This window comes from Branchiostoma lanceolatum, chromosome 8 (assembly GCF_035083965.1).
Source record: "Branchiostoma lanceolatum isolate klBraLanc5 chromosome 8, klBraLanc5.hap2, whole genome shotgun sequence".
In the NCBI taxonomy this organism is placed as follows: Eukaryota; Metazoa; Chordata; class Leptocardii; order Amphioxiformes; family Branchiostomatidae; genus Branchiostoma; species Branchiostoma lanceolatum.
The window spans coordinates 19,546,623-19,573,482 of NC_089729.1; the positions used below are offsets into that span (position 1 = coordinate 19,546,623).

Genomic DNA, 26,860 nt, shown 5'->3' on the forward strand with positions numbered 1-26,860 from the left:
CGATGTCAAATAGAAAGACGCATTCTTCACATTTTGGGGTGAAAACGGAATATAGTCATAGGATTAAGTATATACAAATGAGATATCAAGCATTAACATGCTGTAGATGAACTTACTTTTGAACCTACGTCTAAGCTAGGTCCTCAAAACAATAGGTTTCTTGAATGATCTTCTAAACATTCATGCAACACTGCCTCCTGACCACCTTGCCTTATATTTTACCTCGTCATCGTCGAATTTGTAACCAGGAAGAGCTAGATCGGAGGTCAAAACACACGTAACTTTCCAAGAAAAATATTCCTTGTCATATGTGTATGTGGGTCATATGACCTCATATGTTGCCTGATTAGCCTGTACTTAACTTAAGGCGAAAAACGTAACAAGTCCATTTACCATCACGGATACCGCAACATCTTGGAGGGAAACCTGTGTTGTAACTAAGAAACAGACTTAATATAAATTTTATATAGATTAAATTCCACATGATAGGAGGGCGGAGCCCCTGCCAGGCCTTCTGGAGGCTGACCGCAGGGCCACTCTCCTTTTAGCATGAGCTCCCTCAGGGAGCTCCCTGATTGGAAAAACACATCGTTCTCTACTCCTCTCTACTAGTGGGAATGGTACCAAAGTAGGGCTGGATTGCAGACTGGAAGTTTGATATGCGGGCCTTCGATTCATTCTATGCAGGCCCAGGGTTTTACCTTATTACAGGCAAGAACACTCAGACCACTATGAAAGCTTCCTTTGCAGTCCCTTTTGCCTTTTGGCGGCTTTGCAATTTCGGACCGGGGGGGGGGGGGTATTGCGGACATCTTTTGATAATTTCTGGGGTTTGCATTGATAATGTTTTTGGAAAAGTTTGGGAGTACACCCTATCTGACCGAAGACTCTTCTCTATTGCACAACAATTTTACAAGATACAATGTATGGCATCTACTGGTACTTTACTACAGCACAATTGGCTATATAATCTACCAAATGCAAGAGTGTATAGTATAGGATCATGAGCTTTCACAAGCGTTGAAATAATTTACAGCATCTAGACATTCTTTGATACATGTTCCTACATGTATGTACACCATGCCGGGGCTGCTACAGGTCAATATCTACTTTTAGAAAAACTTGAAGATTATTCAACCAGGCTTGACTGTGACTGACATTCTGAACGAAGGGCCTAGGAGAATGTTAGAGCCAAGACGCTGGACTGTACACATCGAGAAACCATCTGGCTCACAGACTCCCTTACCCTATAGCTCTCGAAATCTAACCGCCAAGAAAAGTTGACCTGCCCCATGGGAATATATCATACGGCTGGGCTGTAGGCGCATTGGCAGCCTTTCTTTAACAAAGAAAGATAGTTGCCTTGCTCCATAAATTGCCTATGGTCAGTTTTCAATTGCTTGGGACGAAAAAGGCAACGGCTGTTTAGAAAATAAATGGGTACCGGGCAGGGCGAATACAGGGCTAAGGTATTTCCAAATTCCAGTTCTTTCTTTTCAGACAAGTATAGTTTTACTTTACTTTCTAAATCTTTCAACGGCTCAGACTGGACCAGTCAGATCTAGTACTGAACCTGTCACTAACAGAGGATCACAGAGCTTTACATGTGTGTTTGGGGTTATTTGTACGTCTTTTTTTCAAATGGACCATTCACACCGTATACTTACAAGACTTACAACGTTCAGGATTTCTGTTTTTATCCTCATGAAGATATAACCAACCTGAACCTAGCCCTCGATTCGGCCGTCAATTCCAAGCCTTCGATTCTGCTGTCGATCAGATTTTGATTAATCGTAACTGTAGGTAGAGTAGAGTAGAGTAAAATTTTCGGTCAGGTAGGAACTTACATGTCTGTATAGCGTAAAATCCAGCTGTCCGGGGGTTTATGTCCCCTCCCCGCCGCTGGCCGGTCACGGGCCGGTGACTAGAACCGCGGTTTAAACCAGGCTATAGGTAAACACAAGGACATTATAATGTCATAATGTCCTTGGTAAACAGCATCTACTCTCAAAGCAGAGGTTCGACTCAGGCAGGTTTTTGACGTGTTGTTAGGCTTCTTGGTCGGGCTTTCTATTTTGTTTTCTCTATGTTACCCGGCCATATAAAGAAAACTTGACGAAATAGAGAGCCCGACAAAAACGCCTAACAACACGTCAAAAACCCACCTGGGCCGAACGTTTGCTTAGGAGAGTAAACATTAAGCTTGGACAGTAGAATTCTAAAAAGGACCAGAACAGCCCTTTTTCAGTTGTATCGTTTAGTCAAGGAAGTGTTTTTCAAAAAGTTTGCAATTATATGTGTAAGTCTTTAGAAATTTAACGTAAAGGGGTAATGCACACTGTTTATCTACAATGAAGTCTGGTTTTCCGTTTTCGTCCTCAGGAAGATACCGGAATACTGATGCTGGAATATACTTCCCTGAGATCAACCGTTACTGTTGGTCCGGCGGCCGAAGACTCTTTAGTAATTCAATACACAATGCACCGTAGGAGCTTCTCTGGCTGGTGTGTGCATCGTGTAGATCTGCTGGGAGATTAGGCCGCCTGCCGCTGACAGGAAACGGGACACGTAACAGACGGACCGAAACAACCCTTGTCAGTTGAGTCAAGGACATTATATAGTCATCCTTATGATCCTATATAATGTCCTTGGTTGAGTGAAAGAAGCATAAAAAAAGAAACGATTAAAAATCAAAAGATATCTTTGAAATGTAGCTTATTCTACTTCAACCGACAGATAACCGACCCCTTCGTGACCTTTGTTTGGCCTATTCCGAGGATTCCTTACAGGAATGTGATTCTGAGTAGAGAGTTCATTAGATGCTTGGGGGGAGTGAGGAAGAGTTGTTCTCTACGGCGGTCTGAGCTTCGGGTTCAAGCTCATCCCGCCAAAAGACCAATGAGGTTCTTTAAACGGACATATTTCAATGTAAAAAAACAGTGTCACGAATAGACATAATCAACGGTCGTCCGTGTTAATATACATAATGTACGGTCCCTTTGGTGAACTCGGTCGCTACATATGATTCACATATGGTTCCAATGTATGGACAGTCGGACACCAGAAGAGGCTCCCCTTCATTCAAACGCTGGTACAGCCTACGGTACTTTCATTTGTGGCAACTCCGGTGGCTGTGCACGTCTGCTTTGGAATATGCCTTTCCTGAGAAGGTATGTTTAACTTATTGCTGACATCATACACGGCACCACGCGAGGTTGGGTACCGAGAGGCCATTTTATCGAGTGACCGTATTTTAGGGGAGGGGAGGAAGGGGGTGGTAAGGGGGCATTCTCATCTGCGCATGAAACTTGCTATTTCCGCAGGCATTCAGAAGTCTTGAAAAACAACTGAGCATTGCTAAAACGGTAGCATTCCGTCGGTTCATGATCAGGCGACTCTCAACAATGGATGCCAGTCTCTTGTCGCATTTTACTGAGACTGTTGCCATTTGTTATAGATTTAGGAGTGGTGTCGACCTTTTGAAGACTTGCTGTAAGGGATATCTAGCGTTTTTTCCAGAAACAATGATGTGCACGAAGGTTAGTTTGGTTGCCCCATCTATCGTTATTTGCCATGCTAGTTGTATATAACTTATAAGAAGTAAGCCGTGCCCACTGCTATTCCTATGATTCAATGGGGGATTAAGGGTCAACACGATGAATTACTGTTTCTCTTCAAAGGTCGCAGAACACAGTTTTTATCCGTGACGCGGGTACAGAAAATAGTGCGGCCCAAACTCTTAAAGACTGGGTAGAACGCTGCATGTGAGAGGCATCCATGTGTAAACTGTGGTGTAGAAATATATCGGCTTGTAGACTTTAGGATTTGGAAAGTGGGCCTTTTCCGCTTATTGTATAAAAGCGCCATTTTGTGCAACCGCCTCACGGGGTCAGTCGGCTGGAGTTCAGTGACCTCTCGCAGAGCAATGTTTCAGGGGAGGGAGTACCGAAACAAACTTCCATAGGATTCTGTACAAAACAAGGAACAACAATTGGCTTCAAAGTACACTTAACAGTATTTCAATGTCCAAAATCTTCCACCCACCGGACAGCTAAATATGTCTAGTTGCCGTTTTTGGAAAAAGCCGGGGTTCGACTCCTGCGTGCTGACGCACACGACCTGTTTAAACGTAAACAAACAACGACCTTACCCCCTGCTGCTGGGAAACACTGGACTAGTTGGGGAAAACCCCTTACCAAAAGATGTAATTCTATACCACAACAAATGTCAAAGGTAACAATTTCTTTCTGGATTTGAAAAGTTAACAGATGTCTGGTCTCCCTGCCTGAAAAAATGGCCAGAAAAAAATGACCAAAGATTTCACCGGGAAAAACTTCTCAAAATCAGTAACAAAAAAAATGCCAACTGGGCTTTGTGCGCATGGCCATTAACCGGTCCCTCCCCTTCAAAGTGGGCGTAAGGAGCCGATACGCCGACAGGATTTTTTTTTGTTTTTTGTTTGTTATTTGTAGGTTGTACCCTAAACTCAAACATATTCGTTTTTCATATTTCTCAAGTGCACCGCGCTATAATTTTTACCGCGTTGAAGTTAGTCACCTCGGGGCCCTTACATCCACATAGGCCGGAAACGTGTTCTGCTTCCCTTCAAACCGGCTGTCTTTTTAGATTTTGACTGGGCCATAGGACCGTAGGTTTATATGAATGACGGTTCCCTATCAACAGACGTTAGGAGTGCCAAGAATGTTATTGACCCAAGTCAAGATATTCGCGTTATATATATATGATCACCAGCCGTCTTTGATACCCTAATACTAGTAATAAGGCCGTTATGAGACACCTTCTGATCTTCTGAAGTCCGTGAGGGACTTAAATCAAAGCTGTGTGATAGAAGCAATGAGGTGATAGTTTTACCTGCACCGCAGTCAAGAAAAGAACATGAATAGAGGGTGACTTTGATCATTCTCCTTCCATATTACTAAATTACTACCTCTTACTATTCATGAGCCCTTTTCCTTTTCTCGTGTGAATATAGCTACTGGTTGTTGCCTACTGGTTTCTGTTTACTGTATATGCAGCTCTTATTATTGTGTATGTTTACAGAAAATGTATTCATTAAAATGTTCCATAGTTCGCCAGTATACAAAGATAAAGACTATTCAGACAGCCCTGCCTCACAATGCAAGGTTTCATATCGTCTTCATATCGAAATTACAGCACAATCAAGCTATCACTTTACTGATCCCACACGTGATCGCAAGATGGATTGTAATCTTTCTGAACGTACATTTTATGCAGTGGATTCCTATATGTAACGTTGACCATGTCTCTAATGAATGTATCATGAGGAATACCTGAACCTATTGGCTGTTCTTATGGGCTGTACCTAAGTAAAATATGTTCTCCTTCTTCAGCTGTTCTCTTGTTTCCGATTGTTATATGTTTTTTTCTTCACTGCAGTCCTTAGCCGAAATTTGTATTCCATCTAATCTCGTCTTGCATATACGTAGCCTAGTGTTGTATGTAGGTATGCATGCAATAGTGTAATGCATGTAAATGTATACGCCAAAGGACGTGTCTGTGTTTTATCTGGACTTGTGCTATCATGCATGCTGTGTGTAAAAACACGATTTTGGCCACATATTACGCTATATTAGTGTGTTGGATTAGGTGTTATTCTCCAATCATTCATTCATTCATTCATTTGCTACAGGTTGCTGTTGAAAGAACAACGATGGCTTCAGGTTGCTGTTCAGAGAAACAAAATGGTTGGAAAAGATGAGGGAACGTAGTAAGCAAGGATGGTCTAGTAGTGGTCGCGCTGACGGGAGAACGGGAAGCTACAAGATGTAGCCAGGGTCGAGAGTGTACGTGTAAGGGCAGTGCAGATTTGTTGGGCTTGACCGAACTGATAATGACGTCTTCTCACGACAAGTGGAAGAGCCTGGCTTCAACCGGTGAAAGCCATATGTCCTAACAAGTACAAGAATAATCAAGATGAAAAGAAATTATCAAGGGTTAATCCCCTTGATACTCTCCAATCAGTGGTTTGATAAATTACAAGTAGCTGAACGTCAAATCTTAAACAGATTGTTACTTTACGCATCTTTTGATATTCATAGTTTATCGATACACATATGTATTTACTGACAGCCTCAATTGCTTATACCATCCACTAAGCAAGGCCTTGGAGAGTGTGAAAAATTCTTAAGGCCTAAAGATGCTTTATAGGAATATGTATATACATGTACTGTCTACATTTGCAATACTTTCTCAATGTATCGAACGAAAACAAATTGTGAGTGAATTGCCATGGGATAATCCATAAGACAGCAAATATGAGACCACTTTTCCTAAGATCGTTTCATTTTTTTCTGACAAGGTAACAGTATCAATTGCACAAAAACTTTTGTAAATCTGTAAAACTCAATTTTGCATCTATTGTTAAATGTAGCTTTCTTCTCTGTGTCCTCTGTTTTGAGGATTTAAATAAAATTTAATTCGTTTTGATTTGAAGTCATGCTTAATCCTGGCAGGGACAGTCGCTCCCGGCTATTGACGAAATAGTCGACGTCGGCCCGTTCTCCCGGAAGGGCAATCGCCACACCTACTGGAAGAACAGCCGCTCCCAGCTACCGGCCGTGCAATTATCTTCAGCTACCGGCCGGGAAATTTCCCTCATCTACCGACATGGCAACTGCCTTCATCTACCAGCCGGGCAACTGCCCCGAGCTACCAGCCGGGCAACTGCCCTGAGCTACCAGCCGGGCAACTGCCCTGAGCTACCAGCCGGGCAACTGCCCTGAGCTACCAGCCGGGCAACTGCCCTGAGGTACCGGCCGGGCAACTGCCCTGAGGTACCGGCCGGGCAACTGCCCTGAGGTACCGGCCGGGCAACTGCCCTGAGGTACCGGCCGGGCAACTGCCCTGAGGTACCAGCCGGGCAACTGCCCTGTGCTAGCTGCTGGCCGGGCAACTGCCCTGAGCTACCATTCAAAATGATGAAATCAAGACGAGACGGCTGAATAATACAAATATTGGTCAGGGCAATCGCCCCCACTAGTCAGACATTTCAGAAAATAAGTGTCGTTAAAAGACAAATACTTGTACAAGATGACGTGAGTTTTTGAAAAGTTCAACCCTCAATTATCGAATTTTCAAGGAAAAAAAGAGGAATAAAATGGATTTTCCCTTATTATTTTGGATTCTGTTAATGGTTATTGATCGGTTTGTTTGTCTTGCGACCAATAGAATTATTCCAGCCATATCCTCACACAGTCGATAGATTATACTATATACTATAAGTCAGTATGTTACTAGTCACGTATCTGAGTGTGTACATATGTATGTGGGTCAATACGTGAGTATGTATGTTCATGTGTATATATATATATATATGAATGAATGTGTGTATCTGTGTATATGAACATGTATTTGTATCATTTTTTTTCTAATATATGCTGTTTGTTTTTCTAGGATGGTTGCTCTGTTGAATGGGCCTCTGGTGAGTGCATTCTGAATGACGGGGCAATGTCTATCAACTACAGGGAGTACATGGAAAATAACGACCTGGCTTAGGAAGGTAGGGAAAACAAGCACTGATGACCTTTTTTATGCTATTTGATACTGATACTCGGGTGATACCGATTCTAAATGCCAATTCAATACGAACAAGAAGGTATTACTAAGTTAGAATATGGACATTGTGGAAAAGATTTCGGGCTTGTTGTCAAAATAATGGAACACAGTAATCCCTTGAATAAGAATTTTTCACATGTAAAACAAGTTTTGCATACACTGAGCCCGGGTTGTTTAGCCATATTTACCTCATTACATAAATCATTGATGTATGTTTTTTTTTTCAAATGATATATAGCTCTTCCTCTTCTGTGTACAATGTTCTCCGCTCACTATTACTTCAAAAACAAATTTAAATGATTTTCCCGATATGGGTTCCAGATATAAATTTAATCAGTACATTGTTGGAAATTAGGTTACTAAAATGCTCTTCTTGGATCTATTTGAATAATCATTGACTTGATAATTTGGGTCTTTAAATCACCAGCTTTGCCAAAATGGTTACAATTTGCATATGTATTTTTTGTAGAGACTCAAGATGGAAAGCTGAGCGGACTTAAGAGAAGATGGCATTCGGAGGAAAGAAATGGAGAAGCTTGTATCTAGATCTGTAGCACGTTACAAATACGTAGCATCGTCAGTCTAATAGTACAAAAGTCCTCTATCTGCTATTCTGGAATTGTATGTTGTCCAGGTATAAGTACAGCAAGTATGTGAGATCTTACTAAGTCTGAAGGGAAGGGAACATACATTACCTAATTATAATCATACTTATCCCAAGATAAAGGTTCATCTGTTAATGAAAAGCATTTTCAAATTGAGTAACACAAAATGAAAGCGTGACGCCTTCTGGTCGAAATGGCTAGACCTGACTAGACGAATGCAAACGTCCATATAATCGAATCAGCAATTCCCACCCTATCGAAAAAGAAATTTCAGCTCGATTGAAAACTGTTATGTTGTATCTTTATTGTATAAATTAACATCCTGCATGTAGCTCTTATTTGAAATGATACGATTACGATACTTATATCAAGTTACAACTATGTATGCGTAAGATAATAAGTCTTTTTCGTCAAATACATCAATCAAGAAAGGTTATACCTGTCAGATATTGAAGGAGTAAGCTTTAATTATATCATTCGGAATAAAGATCTTCAATCAATTTATACTGGATACGTGACTTTGTAGGTGAATAAATAGCTGTCTGCTCTGCTGGCCCCAGACTACCCCCGCACTGATTTAATAAATGCTGTCTGCTATTGATTGAGAGCATGGGATGTAAACAAGTAATTCTAAACATACTAGACGTGAATGAGAGTTTCAAATGAGAGTAGATATTCTGTTGTTGTTTTTTGTAACGAAGAACAATGCCTAAAAGTCCAAGCTCTTAAGCTATACAATCGGTCTTCAATACAAAATATGTTCAAAATCCCTTTCAAAAGTGTCCGTACACCTATCCAAAAGCGTCCGTACCCCCATTGAAAGGTGTCTGTACCCCCGTCCCAAAGTGTCCGCACTCTCTTTCAAAGGTGTCCAAAATCCGAAAGTGGTCGTACCCCTATCCAAAAATGTCCGTACCTCGTCCAAAAGTATCCATGCCCCCGTCCCAAAGTGTCCGTAACCCCGTTTGAAAGTGTCCGTTCACCCATCCAAAGTGTCCGTACCCCCGTTTAAAAGTGTCCGTTCAACCATCCAAAATGTCCGTACCCCCTTTAAAAGTGTCCGTTCACCCATCCAAAGTGTCCGTTCACCCGTTTAAAAGTGTCCGTTCACCCATCCAAAGTGTCCGTACCCCCGTTTAAAAGTGTCCGTTCACCCATCCAAAGTGTCCGTACCCCCGTTTAAAAGTGTCCGTTCAACCATCCAAAATGTCCGTACCCCCGTTTAAAAGTGTCCGTTCACCCATCCAAAGTGTCCGTATCCCCGTTTAAAAGTGTCCGTTCACCCATCCAAAGTGTCCGTACCCCCGTTTAAAAGTGTCCGTTCCCCCGTGCAAGTGCTTTTTTGTTTTGTTTTTCAAGCGAGAGAACATAACGCAAAATATTCTTATTGTTTCCCTGATATATCATTTTAAAAAAAGCAAAAAGTAAAGGGTGCTCATAAGTTGCACTTGTTTTTGACTCATTCAATCTTTAAACATATTGCAATTATCTGCCGAGACCGATAACGTTAAATATTATATTTTAAGTTTTCTCTGTTGCTTTTATGAACTATAGGCAGTATATTTGTGGCAAAGACCAAACGTAAGAACATGCATCAAAGATAAAAATACATTTTGACCTAGACACAGTATGTTGCACTGTCAAAGAAAAACAAAGCAAACGTGAAATGTCTCAGTAATAGACCGCTTTAATTAATTAACCGTACCAGCACCACACCTTGCACTTTTTCAGGAGAGAGTTGAATTCGGCAAATACATCCTGGCCTCTGTGTTTAGCGCTACTCGTATCTACGTAGACGTCACGTTTTGGGGTTATACGTTACGTACATAAATGGGTTATGTTAACGTACCACGTTAACGTGACGTATATGCGCCCTTCAAGTTATTATAACAAACAACGTTAAAATAACGTAGTCGTAGTTATCATAACGCATTACGTTAACGTAACATAGTCATTTACGTTATCATAACGCATAGCGCTAACGTAACGTACACTAGAGTGAACCTCTATAATAGGCGTGTTCTGTTTACGTCATTGGTTTATGTTGTGTATAACGTCTACGATAGACGCGTTTTGGTGACGTCGTTTATAAATAGGTTTTGATGAGTACAAACCAATAGGTAAGATATATATCGCGCTGGAGAATAGGTATGTCCCCGTGGGAATAATAGACCGTTCAAATTGTGTCAGGTTTTAGACAACTCAATGGTAGGATGGATTAAGTGAAACTAAAGTGAAACGACCTTTGATGTTCCCTTGGATGCTAGGACGCAGGCCAGAGTGTCGATAGTGTGTTTTTCTATTTGGTCTGCAAGTTGGTGGGCGCATACCCTCAGACACATAAATACACACACACACACACACAAGGACACATACACATGTACACAAACACATCTATGCTCTTACACATTAACCCGCTACACATACATTATATATATATATATATATATATATATATATATATATGAATTAAAGATATATACAATGTATGTGTAGCGGATTTTGAATGCCTTTGTGTGTGTGTGGGAGTCTGCGTATGTGCAAGAGTATATTGAGTATATGGATACTTTAAAGGGTAGACTTTTAATGTTCGGGTTAAGATTAGGCTTAAGAGACATTGGTAAAGCTTGCCCCATGGTGTTCTGTCACTTGAATCATCCATTTTGGTCAATTTCCACTACTTTATAACAACCTCCATCATCAAAATCCTAAATTATCCTCAATTGCACAACAGGATCAAAATGTTTATGGCACAAGAAGTGCAACAAAAGGCTCCTCGCAAACTTTCTGCATCTCAAAAATTGATTTTATGTTTTCCTCTGAAAGACATCATGCCTAGCATAATACAAACACAATTTCAATCGACAAGGCAAGGTTTCGTGTCAACAGTGTTTTTTTATTATCCTCAAGTGCACAATAGCATCAAATCTTTATGGCGCAAGGAATTCGACATTTGCTACAAAAGTAGCAAGTTTCTCTCACAAATCTTAAGTTCTATACATATGTTTCACTCATTTGTTTAATGCAAATAATATATTATTGCACCAAGATAACGACTTGTATCAATATGAAAATATATATATATTAAAAATAATTTCAAACAAGTATGTCATAGATGTAGCTTTGGAATTTAAAAAAAAAACTGTACTAAACTAGAATCTAGAAAAGCTTATCAATAAAGGAATTGTATCATCAGTTTTTTTTACAAAGCTATGCAGCTTAGATATGATTTTTTTCCATCATAATTTCACTCCGTGGCATAATTTTTTCAAGCACTCTCAAAGAGGTAAGTTTCAGATGGCAGAGTTTTGGCCTGAGAATGTTATAAATTTCAATCTCGCATGGTATACAGGTACAGGCTCTTTTGATATTTTAATGATCCGAGTATAGAAGCCACTGTATAAGCAAAGATAGCTACCGTTTAACAATTAAACAATGATTTTACAACCTTTCCATTTTTGCAATGACTAAGCTACTAGTAGGAACAAGCTGTAAAGCAACAAAGTATATCAAAAGTGCCCACTTTAATATATCTAGCACAACATGAGACACCGCCTCTTTCCTGACTGGCTGAAAGAAACAGAGAACTCATTCTAAATATATAACATAGTTACAAATTATAACAAAAGTTGGGTAAATATAAACAACAAAGTTAACGAAGGTGAAGCAAGAAACACTTGAAGCAAGAAGCAGATGTTGTGAAGGGCCAACTATTCATTGTAGAAATAATTGACTTCCTCATTCCCCTGTAAACCAAACACCCCACACTATTAAAATCTATACTAGCTAACATGGGAATGTCGGAATGAAGGGGCATAATATTGAAATTGACTCCGCTTGGCATAATTCTTCATCTTACGACTAGTCAAAACATAACATGTGTAGTCACAAGGCCATGATTTACAGGTAAATAGCTTGCCAAGGTAGAGCATTTTTCATCAAAATTAAATGACTTCCAAAGTTCTTCTCCTCAAAGAGAATTACAGGAACTAATAACTTCTCTTCATAATTTATCCGACATTTATATAAATAGATGATGCCTCAAGTTGACTTATTTTTTTCTATTACTAGATGATCTCGGATGATTTTCTGAATGTCCTTCTCCATTGGATGAAGATGCTCGCCTTCATCTCTCTGGGTGCAGCAGACAAACCTGCAAGCAGAACAGCAAGCAAATGTTTATAAATTGTTTCCTGCCAAAGTTAAAAACTAGATCAAATTCCGTCCATCAGTGGGGCAGGGTTTAATCCCCAGCTTGGACATGTTGTAAAGAATTCAATATAACTGTCATTTTAAATAGTGATGTAAAGCTGCAAAACTGTGACATTTCTAATGAAATTAAATAAACCAAATCACAGAGCTGAAAGCCCCATGCAGAAAGAAGCTTTAGGCATTAGTCTAAAGAGTCAAAACATCTGCATTAAAAGAACTGGAAATCTTATCTGGAAGTTTTTCTAAGGTTGACCTGTGATGGTTGGCTCAGAACGCAAGCTGTAACGAAGCAATTGTATCTATTGGAAAAAAGCAATTCAGGCTTCATCTCAATGAACTTGGCTCGATATTCATTTTTGGGAATAGGTGCACTGTTCAAATATGTCACTTCTCTTGTAAACGCCTCCACATTCTCTTGCTTCCTGTTTACAGACTTCCTTTACTGTTTCCTGAAGGGAAACAAAAAAATCATGTGTTAGGTTTTATCAGCTACCTTAACCTTGTTATATTTGTGCTGAAGTCAAATGGGACTTGCAATGTAACAGTACCAATTTTAAAACATCCAGCAGATCTTTGTAGAAAAAACCTTATTGATATCCCTGCTTTTTAAACATGCATCTCTCCCAAAGGATAGGAAATAACAGCCAGATAAAATGATCCCCCTAACATCTGCTTGCCATGTTCTATTACAGCTTCTATTACACTGCCACATATTGAAAGCTCAAAATTCTGTTTTCCGCCCTTCTGTGCAAATTAACAATAATATTGACAGCTAGTATTATTCCACTAGTATAATATCATCACCCTATTGTGAATCCAATATCTTGTGCCACCATATGAATTTGTTGTATCCCCTGCCATTCTATAACATGACACCATTTACTTCCTTAACTATATGAAACTGTAAACCATTGTTCTGAGGTATCAAACAAGGTTGGTTCTATGCATGCATCACTGTCTTCAACAAAGATTCCTTTCTCACCGCGAGGAGCATCTGCCTTCACCACAGCCTCCAGTATGATCGTATCATCCTTGATATATCCCTTCTGAGGATCACACACGTCTCGCCACGACATGAACTGCCTGAACCCACAGCCGCGGTGTTTGGCACAGAAAGTGTGTTCTAGAGTTCTGCTTATAGTCTCCACACCTCTAAGCACTGGGATCAATCTTAGCTCAGCTGATGCATGGCAGGACGACAAACTTCTGGATCCAGCCACACAGAACAGGGAGACGGCTAGGTTCTTGCTAGGCTGCTGCGCATAGGACATATAGTACGGTTGAATACACAACTTCCATGGCATGTTGTGGATTAAGACAATGGGACTGAACTTCCGCTCAACCACCTTGCTAAAGTTCTCTACTGTGAAGCGAATGGTTCCTTCGGCATGCGACTCTTCCACCTGGATTCCTTCATCAACATTGTTCCCGGGAACAACGTTTTCCTTGTCTGCTGTCTTGGTGACCAGCTGTTCCTTCAGGTCTGCTGAACCGATGATCTCGTGACTGCGCGTACGTTTGGCACGGTGGTGGGCACAAGCGCACTCGTCACACAGGAACTCTAAGCAGGGAACACAGCCAAGGTGAGCCACTTCCACTTCACAAGCACCACACTGCACTTGCTCATTATCCTTGCCAACCAAACTCTTGTGGGCCTGAACTGTGTCACTCAAACTCTGCACATAGAAGTTGTTTCTGAACCCAGCGACGCCGTCCTCTGGTAGCACGGTGTCAGCCCGACATGTCGGACACGGAAACTTGCCCTCAACATCAGCTTGCTGCTCAACAACCTTCTTCAGGCAGCCCTCACAGAAGGTGTGAAGACACGGCAGGGCCTTGGGATCTTTAAAGGGCTCGAGGCAGATGGTACACTCAAGAAAGTCGCCCGAAATCTTGCTGAGAATTGGCTCTGCCATCTCCTACAACAATAAGCAGTGTTGATTAATACACGGTTATGGTTTTTACTGCTTTAGATGCTTCTAATATTGCAATGGTTCTATAGTCATGGTTTTCCTGTCACCAGAGCATGCACCCACTGACTCACTCACTCAGTCATGGCTGCATGCTCTGAGTGAGTGGTCGAGTTAATTGGCTAAATCTAAGCTTTTGCGATACCCTATTGACCGCAAACTCTTTTTAATTCCATCATATGGCCGCCTGCTCCCTTGTCCAAGTGCTACATGTTTGTAAGTCATCGTAAATCATTATAATGTAAATGCTTGTTAGAGACCAGTAAAGCAGGCATGTAGTAAGGTCATGCTTCTTTTTATTTCCTATTAAAAATATATGACAATCAATAACCATTTGGTAAGCTGGAAGAGTCACAATTAGGAGTGATATATAGAGTCACATATTTTGGAGAGCGAGACACACGTAAAAGTCTTCCAACGTCATGTCTGGAACGATATAATTCCTTAGGTTTGCACTCTGTCGTAAAATTATAACTATACTCTCCTCGCCGTCTGTTTACCCATCCTTTTAGTGTTTCTAGATATGATTCACAGCCAACGTCGTCGAAAACGACCTGTTATATCTGCTGCTTTGTATTTTCTTAGACCAGTTATGTGGCGGCCTGCTGGTAGCCTGGTACTATGAATTTTCTAATCGGTCCATAGGCCGGTCCACTGACTTTTTAAGGAACGTTTTTTTGGACCGGTCCGTTAAGAAATACCGGTTTGGTACACGGTACCCATCCTTACTCATAATTCAACTCCTTGTAGATAAAACATTGCTAGAAGTACTTTTAATGGAAAAAAAATCCTTGCTGCTAGTAAAAATGCATAGAAATACACAAATAAAATTCCGGTCCTGAGAAAATTTGGTTTGGCTAGTAGATTTCTTATGTACTTGTTCTTATAAGAGCCAGTGAATTTTAAAAGAAACTTTTCTAGCCTTGTATCCAGAAAAAAATCCTTGCCCCACCCCCCACCGCCCCCCCCCCCCTTATTACAACGTTCCGTCATGAATCTTTACGACATTGAAAATCCCTGGCACCATTCTCATTCTAAATATAGTTCTACGTCGTGTCTACGTCATGAAGCATTTTACTGTTGCTTGTAGCGATATCTTAAGAAAGATCATACCTTGTCTGTCCGCTAGATTTCTCCCAGTTCTACTTCTTCCCGCGGATTCCGCCCTACTGTTTTCCCGCCCAAACCGCAAAGGTTGTTGGGAATCAGGTTGTTCCAAAATATGGCGGGGGTTAAAGTTCTCTTTTAACCCTCCTCTAGATTTTGTTTCTTGATCACGATGAAAAGTTTTAATAAATCATTACCTTTTACTCCTTACTTTATTCAACTCAATCTACACTTTAATCCCGTGCCTCTTTTTCAAGAATTTACGATTTGAATACCACCCCTCGATCTGTGACATCATCTTTAACAGACAGTAAAGTAACGATCATCTGGAGTGGACCATATACATTTTAGGGGTGTAAGTGCACGTTTATTTTTTATCTTTAAAGTTCATCTGTTTTCTTTTCTTCTTTCGTTGAAGTTGCACTCGACTTTAGCAATATTAGTGGTCTATGTATTTCGGTCATTGTTACTGAGTTTTGGAAACATTATGTATGCTCTCATGATACTATGTATAAGACGTATAGTTTGCAGTTCTGAATGGAAGATAGATTAGCCGTGCAGTGATATTGTTAAGTAGTTGCTTCCATACATTGTGCAATATTGTACGCCTGTCAAGTAATACATATTAACCTCCATTGAAATTGATTAGCCTTGTTACATAAATCCGCCACAAAACAATGGGTTTGAAAGATCTCCAGTGCAGCACTCCCAGGTATGCACAGGTTAGATATAAAGGTGTACATTCTGGGGGATGTTGGATTGGAGATTTGTTTATGTATGATTTCTGACGATAATTCCACCAGGGTTTTGTATACCCCTGATGGAATTGTCGCTATTGCCTTCGCCGTAGGCAGAAAACTATATTTTTAGTTGGAGTTTGTGGAGCGATGGTGTTGGCGATATAACTCGGATGTTGGTGATCATGCGATCATTGTTAAGGAGACGAAGGTAAAGTTCGTAGATAGGTCTTTGGGGGGGTCCTACGGTACTACTGTGGGCATTTTATTATCTAAATTTTATTACTTGTTACATGTACACGAAAAAAGATGATCAAGGATATTGTTTGATTTAGCCTTCATGACTGTGTGCATTGTGGGTATTATAATATGAGGAATGATGTCAGCTACAATTCAATTTGGACGCACTGAGATGATTTGCGTCAACCCTTAATTGATACAAGTTTTAGTAATGTTGTGTGTATGACTATCCAGGTCGTCATTCAAGTACCACCTTTACCAACGTAGAAGAGCTGAAAGCACCTGACTCCTAGTCTATGGACCTCAAGATAGCTGGCGGCCGGTACATCCATCTATTCTACCCGAAGATGTGGACAGATATGGATGCGCATATATGAATGCTCGGGATAGGGGAACCTTGTATTTGGGAGTTCTAGATGATGGTAAGGAGATTGTACGATTGGTCACATCAACACCCATTAGGAGATTCTGCTTCAGTGTATTATGTTACCAAGGCATTCTCTCCCTGTACTTTATCAATAGTGTATTTTGCAGAATATTTTCCCAGCCCATTGACCCAAGTGGAAAAGTGTAGAAAGTGCTGCAAATGGAAATTAAGGGAGTTTAATGTTGTTTGAAAATCGTCGGAAATACCATACTCTTTACAATATTGAAATGAGATATTTAGAAATATAAAACAAATTCCAAATATTTGCAGACTACATGTATCAGTTGAAATCACCTTAACAAACGATTACAAACATTTGAAAATAATTGTAAGATATAAAGAATGAAATTAATACACACACAGTTACATGGAGTTGACTCATTTAATTTTCAGCGCAAGTTTTCTGGCAATGGGCCAATGAGATGGCTTTCTTTTGCATACAAAACATACTCATATATTATTCTATTATATATTTTGTATGCTCGGGAACGGCCAGGTATGGAATACAGCAGCAATCATAAAACAACGTAACATTACAAGTAGCAACAAAGAAATTGGGAATTACAAAATAATTGTCTTCAGCAGACTGTAGTAAAACGGTAAACATTTTTGCGGTGGTTATATGTAAACTAAACAAAGAAAAGTTACAAAATAAAGAGGCAAGAAAACAATTTGTACCGTATTTGCATTTATTGACAATAAAAACGAGCCATTACACTTGAACAGCCTAGGCAGCTCTCGCTGGTAACGGCTGACCCACAAATACAGACGAACATACAATATATATAAATAAACTGCAGTAAGATTATTACACTATACATAGTATATAGAATGCAATACTGGCCGCACGGCCAGAATCATAAGTGGTCACCGTGGAATTCCGTACCCCTCTTACCGCACCGTCAAGTCCCAGCTTTCTTTTCCGTCGCTCGTCTTTCGCCGCAAGCTTCACACAGTGACTACTATCTACAAACTGTTCAAGCCTCACTTACAAGGTCTTTTGCCATCTACCGGATCATCATCCATTGGTTCTAGATACCCCCTTAGAAACGGAAATAATCTCTTTTTGCAAATACCAAAAAAGTGTGAGAACCCAGAGGGCTTTTTCTACAGAGCCACCCAACTGTGGAACTCCCTTCCATCCGACACACGGACTGCCCCTTCGCTCTCTCTTTTTAAAACTATGGCATAGAAGTCCCTGGGGGACCCCTTCTCTTAGCCTCCTGTGCAGGCCTCCTATAACGCGCGACATATATATTGGGGGAGGTACATCAGAGACAAGTAAAAGTACTAGTCACGAAAATATGCACAAGGGGTATTCATACATTTGTATTGTGGTCAACTCAAATGATTTACTATTGAAAGGAAATCAAAACACTAATTCTAAGAAGTCCTGAAATATCCAGGCAATACGTCAGGACACAATTTACACATAAAATGTTCAGGATATAATAATAGTCATGAGATTACCATAAGCATAGTTATTAGCTACCAGAACAAATAATTCAGACAGCTACATATGAGCTTACTCCAATGGTATGCTTTTTGCCTAGTGTGAAAACCATGAGTTCAATCCAAGACCTAGGCTAATACAGTATTCAAAGAAGAACTGCCCTGCCTAGCTGACAGTAAAACAGATTATGAAATTCCCTGCAGTCTGCCAGTCAACAAACAGTGCAAATACTGTACTCCGAGTAGTTCCCTTTTCTTATCTAGATGAATCATGATAGTTCTTACTAACTTTGCTGTTATAGGATTAATATTTTCTAATCCCAGATTTAGAGAACACCCCAGCTTCAAGGAGGTAGGTCTCACTAGCCCTGAAAGCTGCATTGAAATCAAACTCTATGGCAGCTAAAGGGACAATGGAAATCTATACACAATTTCCTGACATGACAGAGCAGGGATATTATAGATTTGATTCTGCCCGCGAATGGAACGGGGAGATATATGCTAATTACGTAATACAATCCTTCACGTAATGAACACGAGGTAACTATCCAATGCCTCACTAGCTGGCTGGCCCTAGTCGAAGTAACAAATTGTTCTGGAGGTCCGTAACCTAACTCATGAGCCATGCCAGACATGATGTCTCTCAGAGAAAGGCATTCAAAGCGAAAAGAGATAGATATTTAAAGAATTGCTTTCTGTTTTCTGAGTGAACTTCATTGATGAAACAATTATGTCATTATTGAGTATCAGTTATTTTGGATTGCAATTCCAGTGGCAAGAGGAGTACATCTAATGTACAGGAAACTACTGAACAGAACATGCCCAAAACCCCAACGACAGACACGCAAGACAGTCCACTAAACACTATTTTACAAAGCTACAGACAACCAATACGCTCCATCAAACATCATTTCTGATACCAAACATACAGACATGAAGGACACTCTATCAAACATTATTTTGGCACACTAACTCCGCAAACCGAAGGCACCACCCATGTTAACATTTCAACCACACGATAGAAGAGGTTCAAGAGATCTGCTTGGAGACTCTTCCGCTGTTGCTTGAAGCCGTTCAAGTGTTGCACTCGCACGACCGATCATGAATAGTAAGCAAACACAGTTCTATCTTTGAGACAGACAAAGACTGATTTACAACTACACAGAACAAAGACGACATCGACGTAAACAGAACAAAGCACGCAAACATTTTAAGATCAGCTACAATTCCAACTGTGGGTAATTTCTATCTTATTTTTGTGACAGTCATCTATATATTACACGATAGTTTTACTATTGTCCAGAATTTGAGATTTTGCAACGTTGCAATAACAATCTTCTATGCAGACAGCAATTAACCAACTGGACACATGGTCATCACAAATTTGTATGTCATTGAATGAAGATAAGTGTAAATTAATTTGTATCTCTTTCATGAAGGATCCTACCCCTTCCCCTGTAATGTTACTGAATGGCAAAGCCATTCAGTACACTGAGGATGCCTGTATTTTGGGTGTTTTTGGATTTCTGCCGACATGAAATGGGAAAAAACATGTCACAACAATCATAAAAAAAGCAAGCTCGCGCCTTTTCTGGCTTAAAAAGCTAAAACGCTCTGGTGTCTGCACTGAAGATCTTTGCGAAATTTATCTACTATATGTCCGACCAGTCATAGAATATGCAGTCCCAGTATGGCACGCAGGTCTAACCACTCTACAATCCCACCAACTTGAACGCATTCAAAAACGTGCCCTCAGAATCATACTTGGCAATAATTATACTTCCTATGCTGACGCACTTTCAACTTTTAACCTTTGCACTTTAAAAGCAAGAAGGGAATCACTCTGTCTTAAGTTTGCAAAATCTCTGATGAATTCACCAACGTTTCGACCCTGGCTACCCCCCACCCGCAATAAAGTTCACAATATGGACTTAAAAGGGGGTTTCCAGCTTAGCATACCCTTTATAAGATCTGACAGGTACAGGAACAGTGCCATTCCGTACTTGTCAAAACTCCTGAACAGCGTATTGTAACTTATACCTATTGTGTAATCACCCTACTACCGTTTCTACCTATCCTTGTTGTTCAGTTTTGGTTAGGTTTGTAAATATTGATGATATTTTGTACAGTTGTGTATTCCCTCAAACTGCGTAATTCAGCCTTTTTATTTTGTATCATTAGGCTGCAATGTTGTTTTAGCTCTGTATGAATTTGCGAATAAAACCATTTATATATATATAATAGAATTGTACGCACTGTTGGATGGATACCGCAGGATAGATGAAATATTTTATTGATCTTGCGAGCAAAAATGAATAATGACTTTTCTCATGTTGCAGGTATTACCCTGGGGAGTCCTAAGGTCTAGCCTGTAATAGATCAAGGTAGCAGACCATCGTTGTCTGCCTGGCCTGTGTGCGACATGGGTAATAGCGCGGAAGAGTACAGAGTTGAAGTACTCAAGGAATTTAGTAAAGCGACTGCTTCCAGAGCCGTTCTTCATCGTCTCGACGCCTGTTTAATTTCCTCTCAGCCCCGCGGCCTCGTCAGGGACTACACGCCGCACGCTGTAGCCGCCTGGTTCTGTGGACTCTGATGGGACAAAAACCATGTAAAGGATGGGTGGTATTTTGTATAGTTCTTTAGATGCTGCTGCAAGAGGACAATTTTTTTGAGAAAACCAATGAGGCTAAAGTGACGCCGACCTTCTTGAGATGACTGAGACAAATGGAATACGTCTAAGCGATTGAGATGCTTAGGCACAACTCTCTATTATTTGAAAGTCAGAATGCATACTGCGAATGGACACTAACCTCGGCCATTCAGAAATTGAACGACCCTCCCATTTACAAAAACAGCAATCAAATTGCTATAGAAATGGCTGCAATCTATGGAATAGGTATCCCCTCTCTCGTAAAGTATTTTTTTATCAAATTGATCCAGGGACCAGTTATATTTGATCTGTCGATCGGTTGTTGCAGGGTTATCTTATCTACTGACCCTAACCATTGCCGAGTTACTCATTGACACATCAAGTACCATTAACTCACCTGTCCTGTACGCTTCGTTGACTTATATGGTGTAAACATAGAGGTTACAGTTTTGTCAGTTGTTTGTAAGTCATGCCATACAAGTCTTGTTTTATCGTAACAATTGCAGTGATATTCTCTATGGCATAATTAAATACCGGTCAAGCATCCTAGCGGTAAAAACTTGGAACTGCAAAATTGCATGTTCAGAAGACAAAATCAACCGCTCCGTAAGAAAGCAAACTTGACTTACCATCAAAAGTGTAATATATGTCAGAACACACGCTTGACTATAATGAAATTATTTAATATTACATAACCATGGCTCTTTGATGCGTTTTAGCTTGTTTTGCGGCGCTTCGCTCCCACCATGTCAGTTACGTTAGGGGATTTGAAACTTTCCGCCAATCAGCGATCTGAAACCGACAATTAAAGAGATTGGGAGTATTGTGTTACAAAGTTTCATTCCGATTTGCGTTTTCTAGGATTTCTAGCGTTTTGTACTCCCTAAATTGATTTTGTAATTCGTTGGGAAAAAAAAAAAAAACATCGAAAAATTTGCCGGCAAAATGCCTGCAGTACACTCGAAAGTCTTGGACTGAGAAATATGAGACTAGTGGTGAGAAACGTGAACACCCCGGTAAGTACTGACATGTATATTACCTATTATGTAACAATCTTATCTTATCGACCATGACATCTTTGTATGTAAAAGTCATCCTCCATCAATATATACATGTATTGAAACATACAGTGTAATGTTACATGCGATTTATTGATGCTTATTGGCGAAGAAGTAAAACTATTCCTTGTCTTCATTCATGACATATTTTTTTAGTTTATATTTTTCTAGATTGGTGACTTGCTGCTCTGTGCGCTGAATAATTTAGACGAATCAGAACCGTAGGTTTCATTTAAATCACACCACGTGCATATTAAATGTATCAAATTTAAATCAATGTCTTATTCAGGCTTTTATTTACAGTTTTTATTATATTTTGTTTTGGCCCTCCTGGAAACATTACCAGCCTCCAGGAAATATGATACTGAGAGGAACAGAGCTTGTAGAAAAAGTGGAGGAAAGGTTGTCTTTGTCGAGTTCGTTTCTAAAGCAGGAACAATGTATTGCAAAACTTGCAGGGCTATGCAAATGAGTAGAGTAGAATAATAGCTAAGGGTAATGTTCTCTTCTACGGTGTAACTGGCAATACCATTCGGTCAAAAACACAGTATCACTGCCGACACAGATGCCGACAAAGGGCGTAAATGGCGTAAGACATCACGAAATTGCGGGCGTATGTACCCGGGAAATCGGTGACATGCCGAGCTGCGTGTCGATTACCGGCACGTAAATGTTTCCCGCCTTGTGCGGGTCAATTATCCAGGCACAAGGCATTACAATTGTACGGGGGACGTAGCGCAAGTTGTTCGATTAAAAGCTAGATACAGGTAGCTATACTAAGACTAGCAGCGCTCTTGTAAGGCCTGTGGACGAGCAAAGAAAAATGCAGCGTCCTTGTGAGGCCCGTGGTACAAGTGGTGTATGGTGACTGGTATTACATGGAAGCTACGCCCGATAAAGGCTGTCAAGCTGCAGTTCTCGCTGGCCAAAGTCCGGAATATACAAGCACAAATCTGCATTCATTACGGTTGGACAACAGAGTAAAAGATAAAATGATTAAAATGTTCGATACTACATACTCGGTTGTTAGAATCGTTCTTCTGGTCTCGAAATAGCCGTCGGTTCAGGTTTTATACCTGACGGAACAGCTTGCCGCTCACTCCATTGTGTATAAAAAAACAGCCACTTACCACAAGAGAAGGAAACAAACGCTAGAATACATAAAGAAAATGCACTCTTTTATTTTAAGAACAGAAACTGATACGTTCCAAACACATTATGCATAACATAGCATACAAAACAGATGACATGACTGTAAAAATTACCAGATTTTCCGCGAAATCTTTGCAAAGACTTTCTGTGCAAAGCCAGTGAAAGTAGCTTCACGCGCAAGTCAAATAGCTGGACAAGAAAGATACATTATGTCTGTATCGATATAATAAATGCCGACTGAGTGAAATCGCAACATCTGTGGAATAACATTAACCAGGAGATGTTTGACCCAGAACCGAAGAATACTTCCGGTCATTGGAATGAAACTTCCTGTTTGCTAGAATCTAGCGGCGGCGTGGTATACTCAAGTTTTTCGTAGTCGTACTGAGTGGCGTGTTCACGTTTGTTTAGGTAAGACTATCTATAATTTTTACTTAACTGTTTGATGCTAAAAGATCTGTAGATACGGCAAAGGTACCGATTGGAAGTAAAAACGGGTTCTTCACTGGGCACCAAGTAACGAACAAAATGGCGTCGTCAATGAACGTGTTACGCGCCGAAATTTAAATGGTGTATACGATAAGTCATAGTTCATTCACGACATATCAAATCATGCCTTGAAATGTGTTCCTGTAATGCCGACAAGTCTGACCACCGCATTGATGTCAATTGAGAATCAAAAGAATGTTTGAAGTTGAGAGACGTGTCTAAAGTAACCGTCAAATTCGTCATTTTAGCGAGGTTGCAGCGTCACACTGATTAGTTTTGAATTGTTCTCGCTGGGTCAAAGCAATCGGTTGACTGAATGAAAATGTAACTATTGCAACCGGCCATAGGAAACACTGCAACATCAAAACTGAACAGTGGCAGCCCACTCCTGGAGAAGATCGCCCCCGAGCTGGGCGGCACAGCAAGCCCACTCCCGGAGAAGATCGCCCCCGAGCTGGGCGGCACAGCAAGCCCACTCCCGGAGAAGATCGCCCCCGAGCTGGGCGGCACAGCTAGCTCACTCCAGAAGAAGATCGCCCCGAGCTGGGCGGCACAGCAAGCTCACTCCCGAAGAAGATCGCCCCGAGCTGGGCGGCACAGCAAGCTCACTCCAGAAGAAGATCGCCCCGAGCTGGGCGGCAGAGCAAGCTCACTCCCGGAGAAGATCGCCCCCGAGCTGGGCGACAGGGCAAGTGCACTCCCGGAGAAGATCGCCCCCGAGCTGGGCGGCACCTCAAGCCCACTCCCGGAGAAGACCGCCCCCGAGCTGGTCGGCACAGCTAGCTCACTCCAGAAGAAGATCGCCCCGAGCTGGGCGGCACAGCAAGCCCACTCCTGGAGAAGATCGCCCCCGAGCTGGGCGGCACAGCAAGCTCACTCCCGAAGAAGATCGCCCCGAGCTGGGCGGCACAGCAAGCTCACTCCCGAAGAAGACCGCCCCAAGCTGGGCGGCACAGCAAGCTCACTCCTGGAGAAGATCGCCCCGAACTGGGCGGCACAGCAAGCTCACTTCCGAAGAAGATCGCCCCGAGCTCCAAATCTAAATGGTAAACTATGTTTTGATGTATGTTTGTCTACCTCCGATCTAGCTATCATAAACTATCACCAGTAGACACACATTTAATTTTGTCATGTGGGAATTTACTTTATAGATTTACCTAACATCAATTCACACTCAATTTCGAAGCAAATATTTTCCTTAAGGAAAGTGTACAAGGGTTCATACTGCCTTCGTGTGATCGTAGTGTAATATAGCGTACATATTCATTAGTTCGCAATGTGGCACATACGTGCCTCATAAGTTATGAATAGATTAGTTTCAAGGAACTGTCTGTCACAAGCATTATAGAGCACGAACTGCACCAGCTATTAAAAAAAATATTCGACACACGATGTCAAATCGATCAGATGTGATGAAAAGCTTGTAGAAATGCCGCAAGATGGATGTTCTAATACCCTCATAAGCATCCTTATTTTAAAGTTATACAGCATGGAATCTCCTCTTCAATATAGTAACATTTCGTATTTTTAACGATTTGTACCTATGTAATTGATTTTCTACAGGCCAAAATGCAGCAGTGGACTGAAGATATGCACATTGTGAGCCTATTTTGATTAGACAATTTACTAGTACGTTTTGTTTTCAGCTGTGTTTATTTTTTCTTAAATTTTGCCTCCATTCTAGCAGTAGCAAGTAACCATGTACTAGTATTTAAATTGTTTCAGTACTCCAATTTCAAATATTGAAACAGCATATGCAGTAATATATTGCTATCTTCAATTTGTAGTTTTAGACATAAGATGGATTAGCCTTGTGTTTTGTTCTTATATAGATGTTTCCGTCTATTGTATCGTGCACGTCTGTCGAGTCATTCATTTTACATGTACGTATTAAAGGGTACTTAATCTTAAGGCCTATTAGAGGCCTATTTTGCCCATATTTTCCATATTAAGTATGTATCCTTGATTCAGGTCAAGGTAAAATCAGATGTTCAGCGCTGAAATGTAAAAGAAAACAACCCAGTTCTACACGCTAACCAGATCACTGCTAAAATGTGCTAAATGTGTTTGTTTTTTTCCTCCAGGCAAAATTTCAATGACGCCACGGAACAAACAGAACAAAGGTGACCAGAAAATAACCGATGCATTCAATAGAATTGAGAAAATATTTACGAAAATAAAATGGAAAGAAAGCAAGTTCCTAAATGTTTTGGTGAAAAGATCTCTCCAAAAGGCTTAAACCAGGTGATACATGTGTGGCATTGTTGAACTGAATTGTGATATTTGTGTCCACATGATTCCTTTTCTATTTATCAACAGGTAAGGCAAATGGTCAAGACAACATAAAAGACAGGCCCGCATTTACTAAAATAATACAGAAAAGAGTAATTCTCCGCAACTGACCACATGCCAAAGACAGGTGCGCCAATGTTTAATACCAAAAGTGTACAATAGTTAAAATGTTTATTCAATATACCACCTTGAAGACTTGACAAATTTGTATTATGCTGGTGTTTAACAAGATGTAGCCAGAAACCACATTCTTATATCACTGTACTTAGCTTCTTAGACAATAAATGCACAATGAATGTCTTTCATTCTTGCTTTCATAAATACACTGAGCCCGCATCTGTAGCCAAAACTAGTAGAAAGTCAAAGGCCAAAAAACCAGGGCTGTGTAAAAAAAAAATGTAGAAGAAATGTTTTAAAAAATACAACCAGTTACAGACATGTCACCAATAACAGATGACTGTGCTACCACTGTTATTGAGACACAAGAAGCCAACATGTCCTTTGCGGAGGCGCACACATAGCTGGAATGCATCGAAACGTCATGTACTAAGCAGAAGCCACACGACTACAACCAGTAATGCTACGGTCGCATTTCCGATCCGGGCCCGGTCGGGCAGTTAGCGGGAACAAAAAATATGATATAAAAGACAACAAAGTACACAAACATAAAAGATGTAAATCATGAGCATAATTTGTGCATATTTCTTGATATACACTTTGCCTTTCCGCAAACAACCCGGCCGGGCCCCGGTTTGGAAATGTGACCGTAGCATAAAAGGACCATTAGCACAATAACAGAATTCATGACGGAACAATTTGTCAGCATGCTAAGTTATCATTCCCCATAGGGGCCAGTTGTATATTCAAAAC

At 40.6% G+C, this 26,860-nt stretch overlaps 1 protein-coding gene and 1 long non-coding RNA gene across 3 annotated transcripts; one reads left to right on the forward strand and one right to left on the reverse strand.

The window, feature by feature from the left end:
- The first annotated feature begins 2,682 nt into the window (after window positions 1-2,682).
- LOC136440333 (uncharacterized) lies at window positions 2,683-6,468 on the forward strand. 2 transcript variants are annotated; one of them, XR_010756655.1, is made up of 3 exons: window positions 2,685-3,170; window positions 3,458-3,539; window positions 5,672-6,468. It is a non-coding gene; the product is annotated as an uncharacterized lncRNA (long non-coding RNA). The 2 variants fall into 2 exon arrangements; XR_010756654.1 differs by lacking the exon at window positions 3,458-3,539 and having other exon boundaries at window positions 2,683-3,170.
- A 6,331-nt stretch (window positions 6,469-12,799) lies between these two features.
- On the reverse strand, window positions 12,800-15,606 carry LOC136440751 (RING finger protein nhl-1-like). Its single transcript, XM_066436856.1, has 3 exons — window positions 15,497-15,606; window positions 13,396-14,332; window positions 12,800-12,862 (listed from the first exon to the last, which is right to left on the reverse strand). The coding sequence occupies exons 2-3, from the start codon at window positions 14,327-14,329 to the stop codon at window positions 12,840-12,842; spliced, it is 957 nt and encodes a 318-aa protein (XP_066292953.1). The 5' UTR covers window positions 14,330-14,332; window positions 15,497-15,606; the 3' UTR covers window positions 12,800-12,839.
- Between the last annotated feature and the right edge of the window lie 11,254 nt (window positions 15,607-26,860).